This window comes from Podarcis bocagei, assembly GCF_964188305.1.
Source record: "Podarcis bocagei genome assembly, chromosome: 6".
Taxonomy (NCBI): Eukaryota; Metazoa; Chordata; class Lepidosauria; order Squamata; family Lacertidae; genus Podarcis; species Podarcis bocagei.
Window position 1 is genome coordinate 82,827,628 of NC_138130.1, and position 19,917 is coordinate 82,847,544.

General features: G+C 44.8%; 1 protein-coding gene across 9 annotated transcripts in view; it reads left to right on the forward strand.

Moving 5' to 3' along the window:
• The window catches only part of ATP8A2 (ATPase phospholipid transporting 8A2), a 341,618-nt gene that overhangs the window by 221,511 nt on the left and 100,190 nt on the right, over window positions 1-19,917 (forward strand). For 7 of the 9 annotated variants that reach the window (XM_081197884.1, XM_081197885.1, XM_081197888.1 and 4 more), the window contains 3 exons: window positions 611-672; window positions 1,405-1,461; window positions 7,556-7,663. In XM_081197884.1, coding sequence (XP_081054010.1) covers window positions 611-672; window positions 1,405-1,461; window positions 7,556-7,663 — 227 coding nt within the window. The remainder of the gene's footprint in view (window positions 1-610; window positions 673-1,404; window positions 1,462-7,555; window positions 7,664-19,917) is intronic. The other 2 variants (XM_081197886.1, XM_081197889.1) reach the window with 1 other exon arrangement.

The following is a 19,917-nucleotide window of genomic DNA, read 5'->3' on the forward strand; positions in this document are numbered from 1 at the left end:
TCTGCTCAAACAACTCCTAATGGTGGTGTGTGTGTGTGTGTGTGTGTGTGTGTGTGTGTGTGTACGCTATTTTTGAACATTTAATAGCTTCAGCATTGGCCAAGACAGTCATTACACTATTTGCTTCCAATGCGCTGCTTTTGAAAGAGCTTTGAGAAACCCAGTATGCAAAATTTATCCTCCCTACAAAGAGAAATCCAGGAGACATGTTTCAAAAACACATCAGGCTGTTAAAAGTGCGTTCAGGCTCATGCTGAATGTTTCCCAGTCACTTGGTTACCTTTCACTACCTTTGCAGAAAGGAATGATGTTGTTCATGCTGCGCCACCAGTTAAATGTGAGCTGGCATGTTTACATACACCTTTCTAATGTTTTTTCCTTTAATCTGTTTTTTAGCTCACCCGCTCTCTTTCTCTTCTTAACCCAATCTCCTCTTTAGTTTTAAGGTATTCTGTGAATTGAGATGATATTTAAAAAATTGTTCATGGTTGCATTTTACTTAATTTTGTTCAAACCATTTGAAAATCTTAAATAGCCTTTTAAAAAACAATAATATCTCCTTGGGCAAATGAAATATTTAATATTTGTTATCTTCTTCTTCTTTTTCCAGATGCAGTATTTGCAAGTGGCCAGAGTGTAGACTACCTGTTTGTTGGAAATATAGTTTATACGGTAAGTTGCTAAAATCCAGCCACAATACTGTACATGGTCTTTGTTCGTGCGGCTGAGAATTTCCCATGAACTGGTATTCCCCAGTATATACCACCTCTGACAGTGGAGGCAGAACATAGCCATTGTGGCTGGTAGCCATTGATAGCCTTCTCTTCTATGAATTTTTCTAATCTTCTTTTGAAGCCATCCAAGTTGGTTGCCATCACTACCTCTTCTGGGAGTGAATTCCCCAGTTTTGCTATCGCATGAACCTTAACCACATACCCAGGTTCAAACGATATGCTAAGCCAAACCTGGGCTTAGCTGCCATGTTGCACTAAGCTAAAATGACCCAGAAGGAGCAAATCAAATGTGAGCTCCTCTCTCAGAGCCAGCATGTTTGCACAGTCCCATTGTTTGACTTACCATCTTGTGCAGACTTGGACCTTGTGCACTTGGCTGAACTGGTCTGAGCATTTCCCATGATGCCAGTTGTACCCAGGATCTCTAGGCATTCCCATCAGGACATGTGTTACACCATTTTGTAAACAGCTTCCTTAAACCCCCTGCTGTACTTCTGAAATGCGTTGAACACACTGCAACATTTAAAAGTAAAACGGCACCTGGTTCCTACATTGTTCAGCTATTGCTTTCTTTTTGAAAAGCCAGAGAGGGCGAAGCAAGTGTGAATGGGAAATGCATGCTGGGATTAAATGTTTTTCCTAACATTTCTCTCTCCCTCTACCTCTGCAGTATGTCGTGGTGACCGTCTGTCTGAAAGCTGGCTTAGAAACCACAGCATGGACAAAAGTAAGTATTAGAAATGTTTCAACCAGCACTCTCCCCTTATTCCTAATATTACTGAGCAAAGAAAAGGAAGGCATCTATTATACAGTGTTACCTCGGGTTAAGTACTTAATTCGTTCTGGAGGTCTGTTCTTAACCTGAAACTGTTCTTAACCTGAAGCACCACTTTAGCTAATGGGACCTCCTGCTGCCGCCGCGCTGCCGGAACACGATTTCTGTTCTCATCTTGAAGCAAAGTTCTTAACCTGAAGCACTATTTCTGGGTTAGGGGAGTCTGTAACCTGAAGCGTACGTAACCTAGGTACCACTGTACTTATATATCACATCAGAGAAGGAAGCCTTCCAATTGTTTGCATATTCTTTGACACACACAAAATATCAGAACGATTTCCTATTACAGGGGCACAATGCAGTGCTATTTGCCACTGCGTATTATGCTAGTACATGCAGTCTACAAAGGACTACTGCACTGTGGCTTCTGGTGTAGTGGGTAAGATCTTGCAGCACTGACATCGCTGCAGCTTACCTGAACAAGGGCGGGGGAGCAAGGTGACTGCAAGGACAGCAGTGCGCAGACACACAAGTGGGAATGTTAGATTGGGCTCCTCCAGTGTGTCCATATAGCCTTGGCATGCTCATTGCCCTTCCCTAGCCCTGTGCAATGAGCTGCAGCAATACCAGTGTCTGGAGTGCAACTTCACTGCTCTGCCTCACTACACTGGCCACTACTGATTACATATAACACATCCCCACTGGAAAAAAAGGATATCTTGGCATACGCCTAGGTGAATGCTAAACTTCCCAGGTTTTCTGCTCTGATGACACGGACAGGGGAGGCAGCTGATTTGTGCATAACTTGGGATCACTTATGGAAATTAGTAGCATCCTAACTCCCTTCAGCATACCATAACAGGGAATTAAAATTGTGGTAAATGATGTGTTTGTGTATGTGCTTATGAGTAGAAGAGGAATTTGAGCTGGCGGTATGAAACCAGGAGGTGAGGTGTTTTCCTGTGTTATTTATTATACTGAATTCGGGGAAAAGATATGTCATAGCAAGTATGTGGCACAACTGCATTGCTCCCTGCCTTTTCCACAAGGGAGGGTGAACCTCAAGGAAAATGAAATATCTTTCATATAAGTCCTTGTGCATTGCTTTCAAATATAGCCTAACCAGTCTAAGCCCGCCCTTTCAAAAAGTTTATTTGTGTACAAATCATATTACTTAGGTATACGGTGCCTTTTTAATTCTTACTAAATGCTGAATAGCATGATGCTTCTCTTATCTAATTCCACTCCCCATGACTGAAAATACAACAGTTACTGACCTTCTGCTATCAGGATTCATCCCAAAAAGGCTCTGGTGAAGCATTTGGAAACACACACAGAGAAAGAGAAAGAGAGAGAGGAATTTTGGGGAGTATTTAAAAAAACAACTTTGGTGTTTTTCCTTTTCTTTTTTAAAAACTTGATATGTAGGTGTGCTTCCTTCATGCTTTTTTTTTTCAAGTTGCCTTTTCTTCTAAGCCCACTTCCCAGTCTCTCACACACCATTTCTGGCAAGCCTTATTGTTTCAGCTGTGGCTTACTCACTCTGGGAAAGACTTCCTCCGAGCACTTGAGAAGTATTAAGAGCGTGCCACTGACTTAAGCCTCACCTCCATCATCGGGTGGATTGGTTACATTCAGTTTAGTCTCAGGAGTGAGAAACTCTCGCTGCTGAATGAGAGGATAGGATAGAGGGAAATGAAACGCTTGGATAAATAAATTCGGGGGGAGTGCACAGTAGCCGTTGCTCAGTGCAGCAGAGAAGAAAGGTCTCCAGTTGTTTGCATGTTCTTCGACATGCACGGAAGTTCAGAACTGTTTGCTATTATGCTGGAGCAAAACAGCGCCCTTTGCCACGGCGCATTATGCAACTGCATGCGGTCTGTGAAAAGCTACTGGGCCGCAAAGGCTGATACATTAGGACAAATGGGGCACTGCCTCACCAACCTCAGCCTGCCCTTAGCCTCCACTTCCTGCTTACAACCAGCCCAGGATGTGACTCTACCTGTCCGCTTCCTCCTCCTCAGTGTCAGTGTTGCCCTTGTAGAACTCAGCCAGAAGGAGGATGGGGGCAAAGCTACACCTAGTTGGTTCTCGCTGTCATTGGCCAAGGCTTCAGCTCCACCTTCTGTGGGTCTCCTTGCCTTCCGTTCCTGCCTGCCCCAACAGGCCCCTTCTGTGCCAACTCTTAAATGCCTGTTAAAAAAACTTCTCTATTCTGCCAGGCCTTTACAGGCAATTAAGACTACATCCTTCCCCAATGGTTAGCTGATGCCTGTTTTTAACATTTTTGTGGCTTTTTATGGTAGCTCGCTGCGACGGTAGCTCGCTGCGACTTGTTTGTCAAGCATTCTGAGGATAAAATCGCTTGCATCCAACAGGATGTTGACTCCACCGTTACAGCAGATGAATATTGAGAATAATAATAATAATAATTTATCCCCCGCCTATCTGACTGGGTTTCCTCAGCCACCCTGGGCTGCTTCTAACAAAATATTAAAAATACAATAAGACATCAAACATTAAAAAGTTCCCTAAACAGGGCTGCCTTCAGATGTCTTCTAAAAGTCAGATAGTAGTTTATTTCCTTGACATTGGATGGGAGGGCATTCCACAGGGCGGGTGCCACCACTGAGAAGGCCCTCTGCCTGGTTCCCTGTAACCTCGCTTATCACAGTGAGGGAACTGCCAAATGGCCCTTGGCGCTGGACCTCAGTGTCCGGGCTGAATGATGGGGGTGGAGACGACGGGGGGGGGGGGTGGAGAAGCATCCAGAGCAATCAAGTCCTGCTATATTGGATGAGTTTCAGTTAGTAAGGCTTGAGGATGTGGTCAAGGTGCCTGGATTGGTCAGGGCAACAACCACTTGCGCTCTGGACTTTTGCCCCTCTGGGCTGATAACAACTAGTAGGAAGGAGACAGCTGGCTGGGCCAGGGATGTGATTAATGCCTCCTTGCGAGAAGAGGTGGTCCCTTGCTTGCTTAAAGGAAGCACTTGACTCTGCCTGTCATCAGCTCTGGCTCCGCCCACTGTTGGTGTTCCAGCCAATGGATGCCAGTCTGAACTTCAGTTAACTCATAGCAGATTTCCTGCATTAGGAGGGTCTGGATAAGATGACCTTTGAGGTCACCCCTGCCCCCAACTCTGTGATTCTGCTACTGAATGGACATAGGATTCAGTGGCGTAGCGTGGGTTGTCAGCACCCGGGGCAAGGCAAGTAATTTGCGCCCCCTAACCCGTGGATTTGCGCCCCCTAACCCTAACCCCCAGATGTTGCGCCCAGTACAGCCGCCCCCCTGCACCCCCCATGCTACGCCACTGCTAAGGGGACAAGGAACACGCGTGGGGTGGGTGGAGAAGGATGTGGCTAATAATGCAGGAGGGGGGTCTAAGGGGAAAAGGAGCTCGCATGGGGTGGGTGGAGAAGGAGCTTTTCGGAGAGCTGAGCGGGGAGGGGGGAGGGAAAGAGCACTGTTGCTTTAAAGGAGCCAACCGGACAGCAGCCACTTACAGCAGTGTAAGCAGCTCCTTTCCACTCCCGCTTTGCTCCTTCTCTCCCTCTTTGCTGCTTTACACAGCTAATGGTGAATCCCCTGCAACCCAAGTCCTGCTCAGCGGATCAGCTGAGACGCTGGGAGAATTGTAATTTCCCCCTCTCCCTCATCCCGTGCCCTCCTGTCCCCAGCAGCCTTTTAAAAAACCTTTTTACTGGTTTTCACTGCGCTCGTGGCTCAGAGCCCTCCTGTGCCCTGCCGTCCCTCTGCAGCCTCATTGCTCCGTTTAGAGAGCGCACGGACCTTTGCTAGCTGAGGCTGCAGCAGCTGTTGCTGGCTACGCAGCGCTTTTTCCGGCTCGCTGTGGCTCCCGTCTGTCCCTCCTCGCGTGTAAGCGGCTGCTGCCCGCTTTGCTGGCATGGCTCTCCTTCCCTCCCTCCTCCTCAGCTCCACCCCCTCCTCCTAGCTGTAAAGCAAGCATGAGTGCATTCGCTCTGTAACACGCACAGGCATTTTCCCTTCCTTTCTAGGAGCAAAAAAGTGTGTGTTTTGGAGCGAAAATTACGGTAATTCCCAGCAAGCAATTAGCAGGCTCGCTCCACCTCCTCCTCCTCCCGGCTTTGCTGCTGCTGCTGCTGCTGCGCGGCTCTTTTCCTCCACCGACGGCGCGCTGCGCCTTGGAGAGGTTCCCGCTTCCTCGAGGGGGGCCGGCCAAACGCGCCCCCCAAAATGTTGCACCCGGTGCGGCCGGCACCCCTGGCACCCCCCACGCTACGCCACTGATAGGATTGCACTGCGGGAATTTCCAGAATTAAAAGAAATGTGTGTGGTTTCTTAATTGTCAATGTTTACTGTGTTATAGTGATTGGGGTTTTGTATGTTTTAGCAGTTTTGCTCCTTAATCATGATGGTGATTTTGATTTAGTTTACTATTGTTAGAAACTTTGGGAACTGTTTTCAGGGAGGAATTGTTTTCAAAGCTCAGAAACTGTCCGAGGGCTTTAAAAATAAACAAAGCTTGATGTGGGTCCCATGTGGTCCATTCGATGAAGAACGCTTGTTTTCAAAATACTTTTTAAAAAAATGAAAACGAGTATTGCTATTATTCTTCCAAACACACTTTAAGGGAAAGAGACAGCAAACATTATGCTGCTTAATGCTTTTTACCATTCCAAAAATTAACACCAAAGCCAAAGTACGATATAGACATACTTGAACCAAAAAAAGGGAAAGAAAAACTTGGTGTCAAAAATGCTTTCTGTATTTCCAAAGATTAACACAAAAGTCAGAGTGGTGTGTGTGTGTGTGTGTGTGTGTGTGTGTGTGTGTGTGTTATAAATATTCAAAATACAGATGTTTCCCTGACATCTAGGTGTAATTCTGGGTATGTTCCAAAGCACACTGGTTTGGATTGAGTTTAAATTTATTGCATTTACATTTCTAAATTGCATCTCTATAGCCCACCTTACCTATGGTCAGCTTATCACTGCTCCTTACTGGGGGTGGGGCAGGGGTTAGAAGAGGAGCAGTAATGCACCAACAAGGTCAGTGTGGTACACACACACAGCTGGGAACACTGGACTGGCTCTGCCAGTGTACTTAACCCAGTGGTTCACAAAGCAAGTGGTACAACCCGGGGGTGTGAGATTGCCTGGGGCGGGGTTGCGAAGAGTCATTGAGGTGGCTAGAGGGCACTGGAAGTATACATTTCTATCAGACGTTGGGATCACTGGATCAAGTTCATCAATCTTGTTGCATTAATTAAACTACAGTGGTACTTTGGTTTAAGAACAGCTTAGTTTATGAACAACTTGGATTGCGAACGCTGCAAACCCGGAAGTAGGTGTTTTGGTTTGTGAACTTTGCCTTAGAATAAGAACATGTTTCACTTCCTGTTGAGTGTTTTCCATTTGTAAATTGAGTCCCCCGCTGCTATAGGAAAGCACATCTTGGTTTTAAAATGCTTTGGTTTAAGAACGGACTTCCGCAACAGATTAGATTCGTAAACCAAGGTACCACTGCATAAAGTTTTGATTGAATTTTAAATAAATGTGCAATTAATGGTCACAGTTTTGGATTTTATTGTGTTATCCTTGGCGGGTCATGCAAAGCTTAATGCTGAATAATTCTTTTCATGGAAGGCACTGGGGGATGAGGCTGTGGAACCAAGGGAGCAATGTTTGGGAACCTTACTGCCTCCTCTCCCACTAGAGACTGGGTGAATCCTACCTCTGCTGCCTCCTACCCTGTCCCTCTGAGCTAGATTCTTGGAGACAGGGGACGTGGTTGGTTAGGGATTTGTTTTGTTTTTAAATGCCTGGGATAAGCTAGCTTTGAAAACAATGTGCTGCATTTCACAGAGAAAGGCTTTTAACACAGGATTCTTCCAAGCCGTTTAATCAATCTTGCTGCTGGCTGAAAATAAAGCGTGTTAGACAGCCCGGAGTGAGACTGACAAAAGCCTTAGGTGGAAGCAAAATAATACCTGAGAGTCAAGTGTGGGGACAGGAGGAGGCTGTGCTGTGTGTCTTGATTTGTTTCTCTTTCCCTGCAGTTCAGTCACTTGGCTGTTTGGGGAAGCATGCTGCTCTGGCTGGTCTTCTTCGGAGTCTACTCCACCATCTGGCCCATCATTCCGATTGCACCAGACATGCTGGGGCAGGTCAGTCCTTGGGTTCCACAGTGGCAAAAGAGCACATTTGTGTGTGTGTGTGTGTGTTTTCTCAGGAGCAAATATACTTTGAGAAGTGAATAGTTTAGAGCTCCCAATTAGATCATCCACATTTAAGTAAGCTGTTGGGTTGTGGGTTTGTTTTTGCTTTCAAAAGGATTGCTCTACTCTGAGGTTACTTGAACTTTGTTTAAAAAAATATCCTTGATGTGCAAAGTTATGCACTTCTTTCAAAAAAAATCAGTCGATTACATGAGATCTAAATCAAAATAGGCCGTAACTTTTCTCCACACTATTTTTTAATATTAGTATTTTGTTAAGGTGATATCAGTTAAAAGAAGTATAGAACTTTTTTCCACCCTAGATGAACAGGCAAAATATCATGATCCTATGCATGTATACACAGGAATAAATCCATGGTATTTAGTGGGACTCCAACCTGGGTGAAAGGGCTTGATTGCACAATCCTAAACATGTCTACTCAGAAGTAAATCCACGGTATTCACTGGGACTTATTCCCAGTAAAGTATGCACAGGATTGTAGCTGACATCACCACAGACACCATTGTTGTCCTTCAACACCGGTTAGTTCTATTGGTATACAGTACAAATTAAAAGTGCACCAGATGTAATCACTATGACTGTGGCTAGTTAAAGAAATATTAGTCCAAACAAGTTTTAATCGACTGATTAATGTATTATACCCACATTAGTCTGACTGTGACTGAAGCAGTAGTCTTGAAGGGAGAAAATACGTTTTAGAAGAGTCACTCCCTCCGTGTTAGTGAAAGAGCAACTACTTTTCTAAGATGGTGTCCACTATCTGCAATTTTTAATAAGTACTTGGTATTATTGTTGTTGTTGTTGTTGTTGTTGTGTTACCTGATCAATCTAGGTGTTGATTTAGTTGCTTGACAAGTTTTTAATCAATGATCCGAATTGATTGATAAATGTTGCACCCCAAGTGTAAACCCCTAATGTTGCACCCACAGTACAAATGTTGCTGAAAGAAACGGTAATGGAAGTACAAAAAGGCAAAGTTGGGTGCCATCGCTGCTCTTTTTCATTTGAAGCCTCCTTTGAAAATGCATTTCACCTAGGCAGGATATTGCGGTTCTGGTGGGTAGAATCCTGGGCGATATGTTCAACATCAGACACATGCATTTCTCCCAGTTACGAGCATGTATCTGTGATCAGGATTTGGCCATACATTAATCCTTTCCAGTGCCCCCCCCCCTAGAAAAATAGGTACTCACCATGAAGTTGTTACAGTAAGTGCCACACGTTTTAACAAAAGAAAAAGAGGTGCTGTTACTGCGTACCCTTGAAGACCCCCTGAAAAAAGGCACCGATCCTCTCCATATATGATTTTCTGTTTTGTGGTTTCTTTTACAGAATACCATTTGCAAATTAAATGTTTATTAAAGCCACATTACATATCATTTCTGATTAAGTACCTGGTTTTTCCAGTATTCTTTTTCTCTGACTTGTCTAAGGGGCTGGAAATATATCTGTAAAATAAATTACTGGGTGACCATATCCAAAAGGGAGTACTTACCCTTCAAATGTTAGTGAGGCTTTGGATTTGTTCCTTCGACATCTATTGAGTTCCAGGTGGTGAAATTCTCCCCTTCGGCGCCATGAATTCAACCTTTGGAGAATGGGATGTGGGGGGCAATAATGAGCCTGTCAAAACCACTCAGGAGTCTGATGGGAATGTGAAAAATAAGAGACTCTGGGGATATATGTGTGTATGTGTGTATTTAATAAATGAAAGGTGAAATACTACAGGGAGTAAACCCAAATGAAAAATGTGTCATTCTAGCAAGATAGGACCAGGACAACATTTAAATCTAAACTAGTTCAGTTGTTGCACAGTTTAGCGGATGGAGGAGGCAACCCTCCCCTTGACATCTCTGGCAAGCAGATTTGTGGGTTCCTGTAGCACAGTGGGAGAGCAGGTGCTTTGTATGCAGACGGTCCAGGTTCAGTTTCCAGCATTGCCAGGTAAGACTTACAAAGAATCCTTGCTGAAACTTTAGCTGCCATTCATCATCTTCAGGTAGAGCTGGGAAGAACTTGGAGAGCTAGCTGGATGGACCTGAGCTGTTCTGCCTTGATGTTAGGCGGCTTTCTTTTACGTTCGCTAACTGGCTGTTTCCTACACCTCCTGTCCAAATACGTTGGAGAGAAGAGTAGTTCTGTATCAGTACCATCCGGGGAGAAGAGCAGTTCTAGTGAACCAAGCAAATTAATTTTAATAAAAACCCATTCCTGTGTATTAGAAAATACTCTAAATACAGTTTTGTAAGGTTAAAGGTAAAGGGACCCCTGACCATTAGGTCCAGTTGTGGCCAACTCTGGGGTTGCGGCGCTCATCTCGCTTTATTGACCGAGGGAGCTGGCGTACAGCTTCCGGGTCATGTGGCCAGCATGACTAAGTCGCTTCTGATGAACCAGAGCAGCGCACGGAAATGCCGTTTACCTTCCCGCCGGCGTGGTACCTATTTATCTATTGCACTTTGACGTGCTTTCGAACTGCTAGGTTGGCAGGAGCAGGGACCGAACAATGGGAGCTCACCCCGTTGCGGGGATTCAAACTGCCAACCTTCTGATCAGCAAATCCTAGGCTCTGTGGTTTAACACACAGAGCCACCCGCGTCCTTTTGTAAGGTTACTTCTCCTGTAATTCCATCTAATAAACAAGAGAAACTCTGCAGCCATTCTCTATTAAATCTGGTCGCAGTCTAATAAATATTTCATTGTGTTGCGGTATAAGACAAGGGATGCTGCAAGAGATTGCCATGGACAGCTTGATTGCTGTGGACAGCTTTCAAGGGTGAGGAGAGAGAGTGACAGCTGACAGGACAAGGGTCTGCCAGCCTGCTTATGACGAACAGAGACAAAACCAAATTCCTTAGACGGCATTCCATGGCATCTTCATTATGCTCCGTTGTGCTATTTGCATCACCAGTTCTAATTCAAATTTCCATAAATAAGGCTGAAATTTGATTAGCAGAACTATGAAGCATATTTTGCAGCCCAAGAACGGTAGGCTCATAATGCCCCTGCAAATAGGTCGGCTTTTAATACAGGGATGAGGGAACTGAGGGCTTGCTGATGGAATCCTGCTTTTATATAGATCTTTGCTGAATATTCTACAGTTTTAATTTCAAGTTAATCATAGCTGTTTTGCTGGGCAGGAATAATTGAACCCCCATTGTTAATTGTGAAGATGTTTACCTTTCCCTCATTGATTCAATACCGTTGTTTCCTATGGATGTTGCTTCTTCTTTCTTGGATCATGGATCATAAGAACATAAGAAGAACCTTGCCGGATCAAGTCAAAGCTCATCAGGTCCTGCATCTTATTCTCTCAGTGGCCAACCAGATCTGTAGGAAGCCCACAAACAGGATCTAAGTGCAATAGCGCTCTCTCCACAGGGTTTCCAGCAATACTGCCTCTTAACAGTGGAGGTAGATCATTTGGAGAATCAGATATCATGTTATGAACAGGATGTAGTCATGATCCTGCATACCCAATCAGTTTTGACTAAATGATGATCTCCCTGAGGGCCATTCAGGGAAGAACTAGTCAGGACAATACAAATGAATGTGCCAACATTTATCCAGAAGCCTCAAAAACTGTCCAAATATGGGAGACATTACCCAACAATGCTGGAAAAAAACTGTGAAAACCTGTGAGTAATTTGAGCTGAGCCCTAATTTTATTGCAGCTACATGGGGGTGGGGGGGAATCTGACACAATTGTGGTTAAACATCTGCTCCAACACAACACCCAGGTCCCAAAGTAAAGAATACAGTGCTAATAGCATTGAGTTTCTGTGTGAATATTTCAACGAAATGTTTTTCTAGTTAAAAAATGTAATTTAATACTCATTGGATTTCCCGAAACAAATGATGTCTTGAGATATGGCATTAAAGCCTCACTGGGGCTAAGGCAATATTTTATATTATTTTCATTCCAACCACAAGAATTACACTATGTGTGATTGAATGAGGTCATTAACGTAGCCCAGTATTGTAGTACAGTGTTCCTAGATAGGTAATCAATTACCAGATACGTTAAAAGGCTGCTCATCGTCTAATCAAGAATGAAGAAGCGATTGGGGAGAAAGGGATTCTGTCCAAACATACAGAGCACTTGGAGCGTTCATATTCCTTTCAAGAATTCCACTCCATCATTGAAATGTCAGGATTTGGCTTCCAGGACTTTACACAGCAAGTGAAGCAGAGTTTTAAAATCCAAGTCCTCTGAAAGGAGGCTCATAAAAATTAGATGAAGGAGGTGGGATGTATAAAAGCCGCATCAACTTTCAAGACGGTTCTTGCAAAATCTATTACCGATATACAAAACCAACTGCACTGAGCCCATGATAGTCCACCGCTGAGAAAGAAAAATGGCTTCTCTTCCTCAGAGACAGAATATTCCCAATACTAGACATATTCTATAGTACTATTCAAGGGAGAAAGGTCTTAAAAGCAAGACAGGAAGCAGACATCTTGGGGTATATTCTGGTGGTTATCTTTAAAGCCCTAAATCAGGAGTAGCCAAGATGGTGCCCTTCATATGTTGTGGACTACAACTCCCATCATCTCTGCCCATGGGCTGTGCCATAGCTGGAGCAGATGACAGTTGATGTCCACAGCATTTGTGATGACTATCCCTGTGCTAAATGACTGGGGACTCAAAATACCCGAATCCTTGCATATTGCCCTGCCTGCATATTAAGACCTTCATCTGAGGACCTCCTCAGAGCGCTATCCATTGTTGAAATGTGTGATATACATGCTTTAATCACAGAGCCCCAGATTTGGAATATCCATGACACAAGTGGTGAGGTTAACAGAAATATCTGGAAAACCGCCTCCTTCCCTACAGACCCTCTCAGGTGTAAGGCTGGCAGAGAGGACCCTCTCGGTAGTTCTGCCACCCTCAAGGGATTTCTCTGTGGCAGCTCCTAAATTGTAGAATTCCCTCCCCACAGAGGCACATCTAGCTAAAGATGTAAATATTTACCCCAAAATAGACAGGCAGACAGATTGGGGCCTACCCTGTTCCTTTGACTGTTTCTTGTTTTAAACTGATAATAGCAGTGTTGTGTTTTCAAACTATTGTAACCAGCCCTGGAATTTTATGGTTAAGGATAGGTAAGGACTTGAATAAATAATCATTATCACCATGGCATATTTTGGGTGCCAGATTAAGACATTCAGGTTTCCCCAGGCAATCTGAAGGGATTGCATTTATTTTCAGTCTGCTTTAAACAGAAAGGAAAAGGCTATTATCTTGTAGTTTGTATTGCTTTATGATGGACTTTGTTTTTACTGTGTTTGTGTTGCTGTTTTTGATCTGTTTGGCTGAAGGACAATTTAGAAGTCTTTAAAAAATAAACAAATATCCTAAAGCAGGAGTGGAGAATCTGTGGCTCTCCTGGTGTTGTTGGACTGCATTTCCCATAATTCCTGGCTATTGGACATCCTGGTTGGGGCTTAAGGGAGTTGAAATCCACTAACAGGGGCGCCGACTTATAAAAAATATTGGGGGGGCCCATACCGGGGTCCTGCCGCTGGTTCGCTCGGGTAGCCGGGAGAACGCAGTTCGAGGTGGCGGTGTTGGGGAGAGACCCTCGCTCAGGGCGCCACTAGACTTGGCGGCCGGCGGACTATCTGCGGGGTTTTGGAGCGTATTTCGGCGGAGTGATTGGGGAGGAGGGGGCTTGTTGCCGGATTCTTCAGCTGAGCCGGAGATCCGCTGCTGGGGGTCCCTGGGCCGAGTTGTGAGCACGGCCTGCTGAAGGGAGATCCAGCCGATTGCGCGACGGGGACGGCCGGGGCTCTCCGGCTAGGGCGCGCGGCTGGCTGGCTGGCGAGGGAGCAGGTGGGGAGGAGGCGGGGGTCCTCACTCTCTTAGGAAACGCACCCGCGCGCCCGATTGCCACGAAGTCCGAAGGGTGCGTGTGTGGAATTAAAAAGCAAAAACGAGATACGGGCAGGGCAGGCAAAGAGTTTTCTGCAAGAGGATGGAGGGCAGGTTGAAGAGAAAATCACTCAGGATGAGACAGTCAAATCAGCCATGATAAAATGGGCTCAGGATATTGGGTATAACATCATGTTTGAGGACTGGGAAAGGTTATGGACCACCGGAATGAAATTCACGGCATGTAATGCCTTGAAGGAAAATATTATGAAAATGATTTATAGGTGGTACATGACCCCAGTCAAGCTTGCAAAAATATATCACCTGTCTGATAATAAATGTTGGAAATGTAAGGAGGCTGAAGGGACATTCTTTCACCTCTGGTGGACTTTTCCAAAAGTGAAGGCCTTCTGGGAAATGATCTATAATGAGTTAAAAAAGGTATTTAAGTATACCTTTCCCAAGAAACCAGAGGCCTTCCTCTTGGGCATTGTTGGCCAGAAAGTGTTAAAGAAGGATAGAACTTTCTTTATGTATGCAACTACAGCAGCAAGAATACTTATCGCAAAATATTGGAAGACACAAGATTTGCCCACACTGGAAGAGTGGCAGACGCAATTGATGGACTACATGGAACTGGCTGAAATGACTGGCAGAATCCGAGATTTGGGAGAAGAAACAACGGAAGAGGACTGGAAAAAATTTAAGGACTATTTACAAAAACAATATAAGTTGTATGAATGTTAAAAATTTACACGATTCGGAAACTATAGCTTCAGCAATTAGATTTGGGAAACAGGAAATTATATTTTAAGTAAGAAAAGGTCAAAATCTAAGGTAATACTATGTTTAATTTAAGATATAAGTAACTGATGAAAAGTATGTTAAATTTAGAGGTATAGTATTTGAAAAGTACAAAATAAGGTACGAAACAAGGTAATAATTTGCTGATATCTTTATTATAAAGAATACAGGGTAAGGGAGATGCGAGGAAGCCCAGTTAGTTATATAAAAAATGTGTTGAATGGTTGGTTTTCTTTTCTTCTTTTTCTTTTTTTCTTTTTCTTGTTCTTTTACTTTTTTCTTCAGTGTATGTTTCTAACTTTGTATTTGAAAACTTAATAAAATATTTATAAAAAAAGAAGAAGAGAAAATCCTTTCGCTTTTCTGGGGCGCAGGGAAGTCTCAGAGCCGGAGGTTGGGGAAGGGACCCCCTTTGCTCTGCCCTCTTCTCCCGTCTTAGATTCGCATGGGGGTCCCCGCCCGAGCTTGCCTGGCCACCGGGCCACACAAGGGCCGCGCTCTACACGGCGCACCTTGCTAGCCGCGCAGCTGTCCTCCGTGGCTGCGGAGCGGCCCTGCACCGGTGCCCAGCCCCTCTGGGCGCCCGCTGCGCTGCCAATGACAAGCGGGCGACGTCGCGGGCAGGGAAGGCGTCGCTTTCTTTCCCGATCCTTCATCCTCCCAGTCTTCCAGCCCTTTTTTGGGTTGGAAGCTCATCTCGTTCGCCCTTCTCCTTTCTTCACCCTGCGCGCAATTTTCCTCCCTCGTCTCCCTCCCCATTTCTCCTTCCTTCCTGACTGACTGACGGGCTCGGGCTCGGGCTCCAGGTGGGGCTCGGGCTCGGGCAGCCACAGCGTCGGCGGTGTTGGCGATCGGCGGCGCGGGGGGATGGCCCTCCCGGGGGATCCGGCGCTGCTCAATGGGGTTGCCAAGGAGACAGGCCGGCCGCCCCCCTCCCCCGGCCCGGCGCCCCCCGCCGCGCCGGTGCCCGTTATCGAGCTGGTGCGCGCCGGGCGCCCTATAAAAGCCGTGGACGCGCCCACCGCCGCCCGAGATTATTGGGGGGGCTGAGCCCCCCCAAACGAATTTTTGAGGGGGCTCGGGCCCCCTCAAGCCCCATGGAGTCGGCGCCTATGTCCACTAACATCTTGGAGGGCCACAGGTTCTCCATGCCTGTTCAGGGAAACTCTCGTGAGAAAGAGCCCATGTAGAAATGATAGCCTAGCCCAGTGGTTTTCAAAGGGTATGCCACGTAGCAGAGGAGAGGATGGCGAGTGTGGTGGGAAGATTCAAGGGCAACCAAAAAACATTTAAACATTTCATTGTACAGTGGTACCTTGGGTTACAAACACCTCAGGTTACAAATACTTTGGGTTACAGACTCCACTAACCCAGAAGTAGTGCCTTGGGTTAAAAACCTTACCTCAGGATGAGAATAGAAATTGCATGGTGGTGGCACGGCAGCAGTGGGAGGCCCCATTAGCTAAAGTGGTACCTCAGGTTAAGAACAGTTTCAGGTTAAGAACGGACCTCCGGAACGAATTAAGTTTGTAACCAGAGGTACCACTGTAGTGCAGTGTAGTAGCAAACTTACTGTTTTATATTTTCTGGATGTGCCATGATCATATTATAAAGTAGTTGTGTTGTTCTGTGTTTTAAATCAAGCATTGCTAAGAGTTGTTTCTTTTTGTTTTCCAGTGTATTTCTTCTCAATAAAAATAAATAAATTGGTGTGGCGCAAGCAGATTTTTTATTCTTAAAGTGTGGCCCAGAGAATAAAGTTTGAGAACCACTTGCCTAGCCAGTAAATGGAATAGAACTAGCTAGAGCTAGACAATGGGGTCAGAAGCCTCAGATTTCAGGTCTTAAAGAGATTCCCAGCTGAGATCAAGAACTATTTTCCCATCTTACCCTTCCCTTTGTGTGTTGATAGAGCTGCTGAGTTAGGCGCTCCATGAGAGCTTTGAGCTTCTTTTTGAAGCTTCTGACATGAGCCATCATGGAAGACAGGATACAAAATTAGATGGACCATTAATATGTTCTGGTTTGGTAATTCTCGTTTCCCTTTCTTAGTACAAGCTTCTCGTGTTTTGTCATGGACTAATTTATTTTGTTCCCAAGCCGCAAAGGTGATTTGTATTGCACAGAAAAATGACCGGGGCTCTTTTTAAATTTTATTTTAATGTTTCCTTTAAGGAAAGGCTTTTTAAAAGGAAGTTTCATATATTGCATTGCAATATGAAGTATTTATTGGTTCAGAGGGATTTCATTCCCCGAGTGACATGTTGCCTAGTCTTTGTCTAAGAAAAGATTGCAGTTACTCAGTCATTCTTTTCATCACAGGTCGCTCAATACCTTCCACCATTAAGCCAGTGGTTAGAGGTCCATATTTGACCACCACTTTCTAGCCATTTTTATTCTGTTTTATATCCAATTTTCCATGTTCTTCCTGACAGAGAGAGAAAAAATGAAGCTCAGAAAGAAAACTGGGAACTGAATCAGCACTTCTTCTTTCCCTCACCCCCACAAAGCAATTTCTGGAAATGTGAAGCCATCTCCCTCTGATCCCGAGTGCTTCCCATGGGTAGCGTTTAACCAGGGGTTCAGACTGTGTACGATTATTCTTCAGAAGTATGCGTATGTATCTCACCAGATCACTGGTTCTACATACGGAATAACTATTATTGCAAACAAATGTTCCTATGCACTAGGTATGGGTGCCAAAAGCACAAATCCTTACATATCTTATTAAAGGGAAGCTGCCAGACTTACATGAACACCGGGGGTCAATCACTCAGTGGCAGATCACATGCTTTGCATTCAGAAAACTTGGGGAGCCAGTGCAGGTCTGGGGAGCAGGTCTTGGGGAGCCGTGTGGACCAAAGGTCTGACTGGGGAATAAGGCAGATTCCTGTATCCTTATCCCATTGTTTTTTAAAGTGTGGGGGTGAGGGATTCTTTCACCTATGCGAATAGGCACCGCTAATTTCCCAAACTAATAAAATAGATACTATGGGGTATAAAAAGCCCTAACCATGTCCAACACACTTAAAATAGCACTACTTTTTTGCAATTCAATCTTGAATGTATCCTTGCTGAGAATCTTCTTTCCAGAGACACGCATACAGAGAATTGAAATGGTGTTGTTTGTCCTTACCTTACACAAGAGGGGCCTGCCTTTCATGAGGGGGAAAACACCAGATTCAGCCAGAGGGGGCGCTCTTTCGGGCCACCTGACCCTGAAACCAGGCTTTTCCATTAATGTACTTGGCCAAGGAACTGCCTTGTAGAGCCGCTAGAAGGGGGGCTTCAAGAGAGAGGGAAAGAGATCGCAAACACTTCCTGTGCAACTTGGAATGGGCCAAGGATTCTGTGGGGAGATGGAACTCCAGCTGTGTCCTCACCCAGCTCTGTCATGTCTTCCAGGAAAGGGCTGGAGATTCAACTTTCATCTTCCATCTAAACCAGGCTTAGTTAACCAGCTGTTGTTCCTGGGAACAGAAGAAAGATCATTTCCATTAGCTTCAAGGGCTATCTTCATGGGAATGTAGTTGTTGCATTGCTCCTTTTCAGGGTTTTGTATTGCTCCTTTTAGAGGTGGCTAGGGATAGGTACCAGTTTTGAGTTCTCCAAGTTTCTCATTTTTCCAGTCTTGAGTTCAGTTGCCCCCATTTCTACCTCATTTTGCATTTTTAAAAAAGCAAAACATGAAAATTAATCACCTTTTAATGTAAATTCCTCCTAATAGACATTTTGAGTGTTTGCTATGTTCCCTCATATTTCTATCGTTGTTGTTGTTGTTGTTGTTGTTGTTGTTGTTGTTGTTGTTGTTGTTTATATATCACCCTATACCCAGAGGTCTCAGGGCTGTTCACAGAACAAAATGAAAATTTTGTCCTAATAGACATTTTGAGCGTTTGCTATGTTCCCTCATATTTCTATCGTTGTTGTTGTTGTTGTTGTTGTTGTTATTTATATATCACCCTATACCCAGAGGTCTCAGGGCTGTTCACAGAACAAAATGAAAATATAAAACCACAAAATATATACAAAAGTATTTTTACACAAAAGTAAAAACAACCCAATAACCACCACCACCACATTTTAAAAGGGAATAGGAAAATTCTTCTTTTCGGCTCAGGCTTTCTGGTCCCAACAGTTACTGTTTTTGCTCTTTCAACTTCTCGTGTTTCGATAGCGTTTGGCAGCGGCTGGGAAATTGGCCGTTCCAACTGTGGTTTGTTTTGTGTATGATCGTTCACATTTTACACGGCAGTGTGGACATTTCAGCCCATGGAAACTCTTCATTCACGTATTAAGTCAGAAATCAGATTTCTGTCTACAGACACACAGGCTTTCTCGTCCCAGTCTTGTTTGCTTTCATTGTTAATGGTCTCTGGTCTGTTTGATGTGGCTTTCAAACTTTTCTTGGACTGTACTCCAGGCAGGCAGATCAGCATAGCATAATGGATGGTGCATGCCTTTGCAAAGATGTATGGAAGGGATTTCAGCGGTTCTCAAGCTGTGAGCTGGACTTACTAAGGGAGTAATGGCAGTACCTGGTGGAGGTTGAGAAAGAGCTTTTGCCTTGCCTGTCCGGACTCTCTCTCTCTCTCTCTCTCTCTCTCTCTCTCTCTCTCACACACACACACACACACAGAGAGAGAGAGAGAGAGAGAGAGAGAGAGAGAGAGAGAGAGACTCTTTTATACTGTATAGACTTGGGTCTGGTTTGTGTGTGTTTTTAAACAAATACACACACACACACACACACACACACACCATAAATCATTGACCTTGATTAAGAAAGACCTTTGGGAGTGATGTAAATGGAAGTTATCTTTCTTGGCTAAGGAAAACACTGTGTGCTTTAATTTGACTGGGGTGCAGAGTGCTGACTTCTAGTCCGCACACCTGTTCTTAATCTTCGCAAGGGCACTGCAGAAGACGGTAGGCAGCCAGTGAAGACTCAATTCTTCCCTGCCTCGGCATGGACCCTGGGGAAACGTCTTGCCATTTTTCTTGGCTAACCGGATAGCATTTCCCAAAGGAGCCAGGCTGTTGCTCCCAGCAAACAGAAGGGAAGCAGCACAGACTTCTAAACTTGATGGACACTGATTGGTTCTATCCTGGAAGCAGGAGCAGTTTATCGTGCTGGCTGAAGAGGAAGCGCGCATTAATTTCTTTGAAGGGTGCTCTTTTTCATTGTATAAAGCTAGAATGGGGGGGACGGACACATGGGATTGGCAAACATTGTCTGCATTGCTCTTGTGCTGTTTTAAAGGGGATGCCTGTAAACCACTAGTAAATAAATAAATAACAGGTGCTTGAGTTGATCTTGAGATTCATCATTTCTGCACTGCTGATTGATAGCCTGAAGGCTAAACTACATATGCCATTCATCACATGCAAGGTTTCTGTTTCACAAATTGCCAGGTTGGGGGGGGCTCCAGTCGTGATGTGCAGGGGGTTGGGGGGGCATTAGCTCTTTGCTCTGGATTTGCCCCACACCTGAAATTTG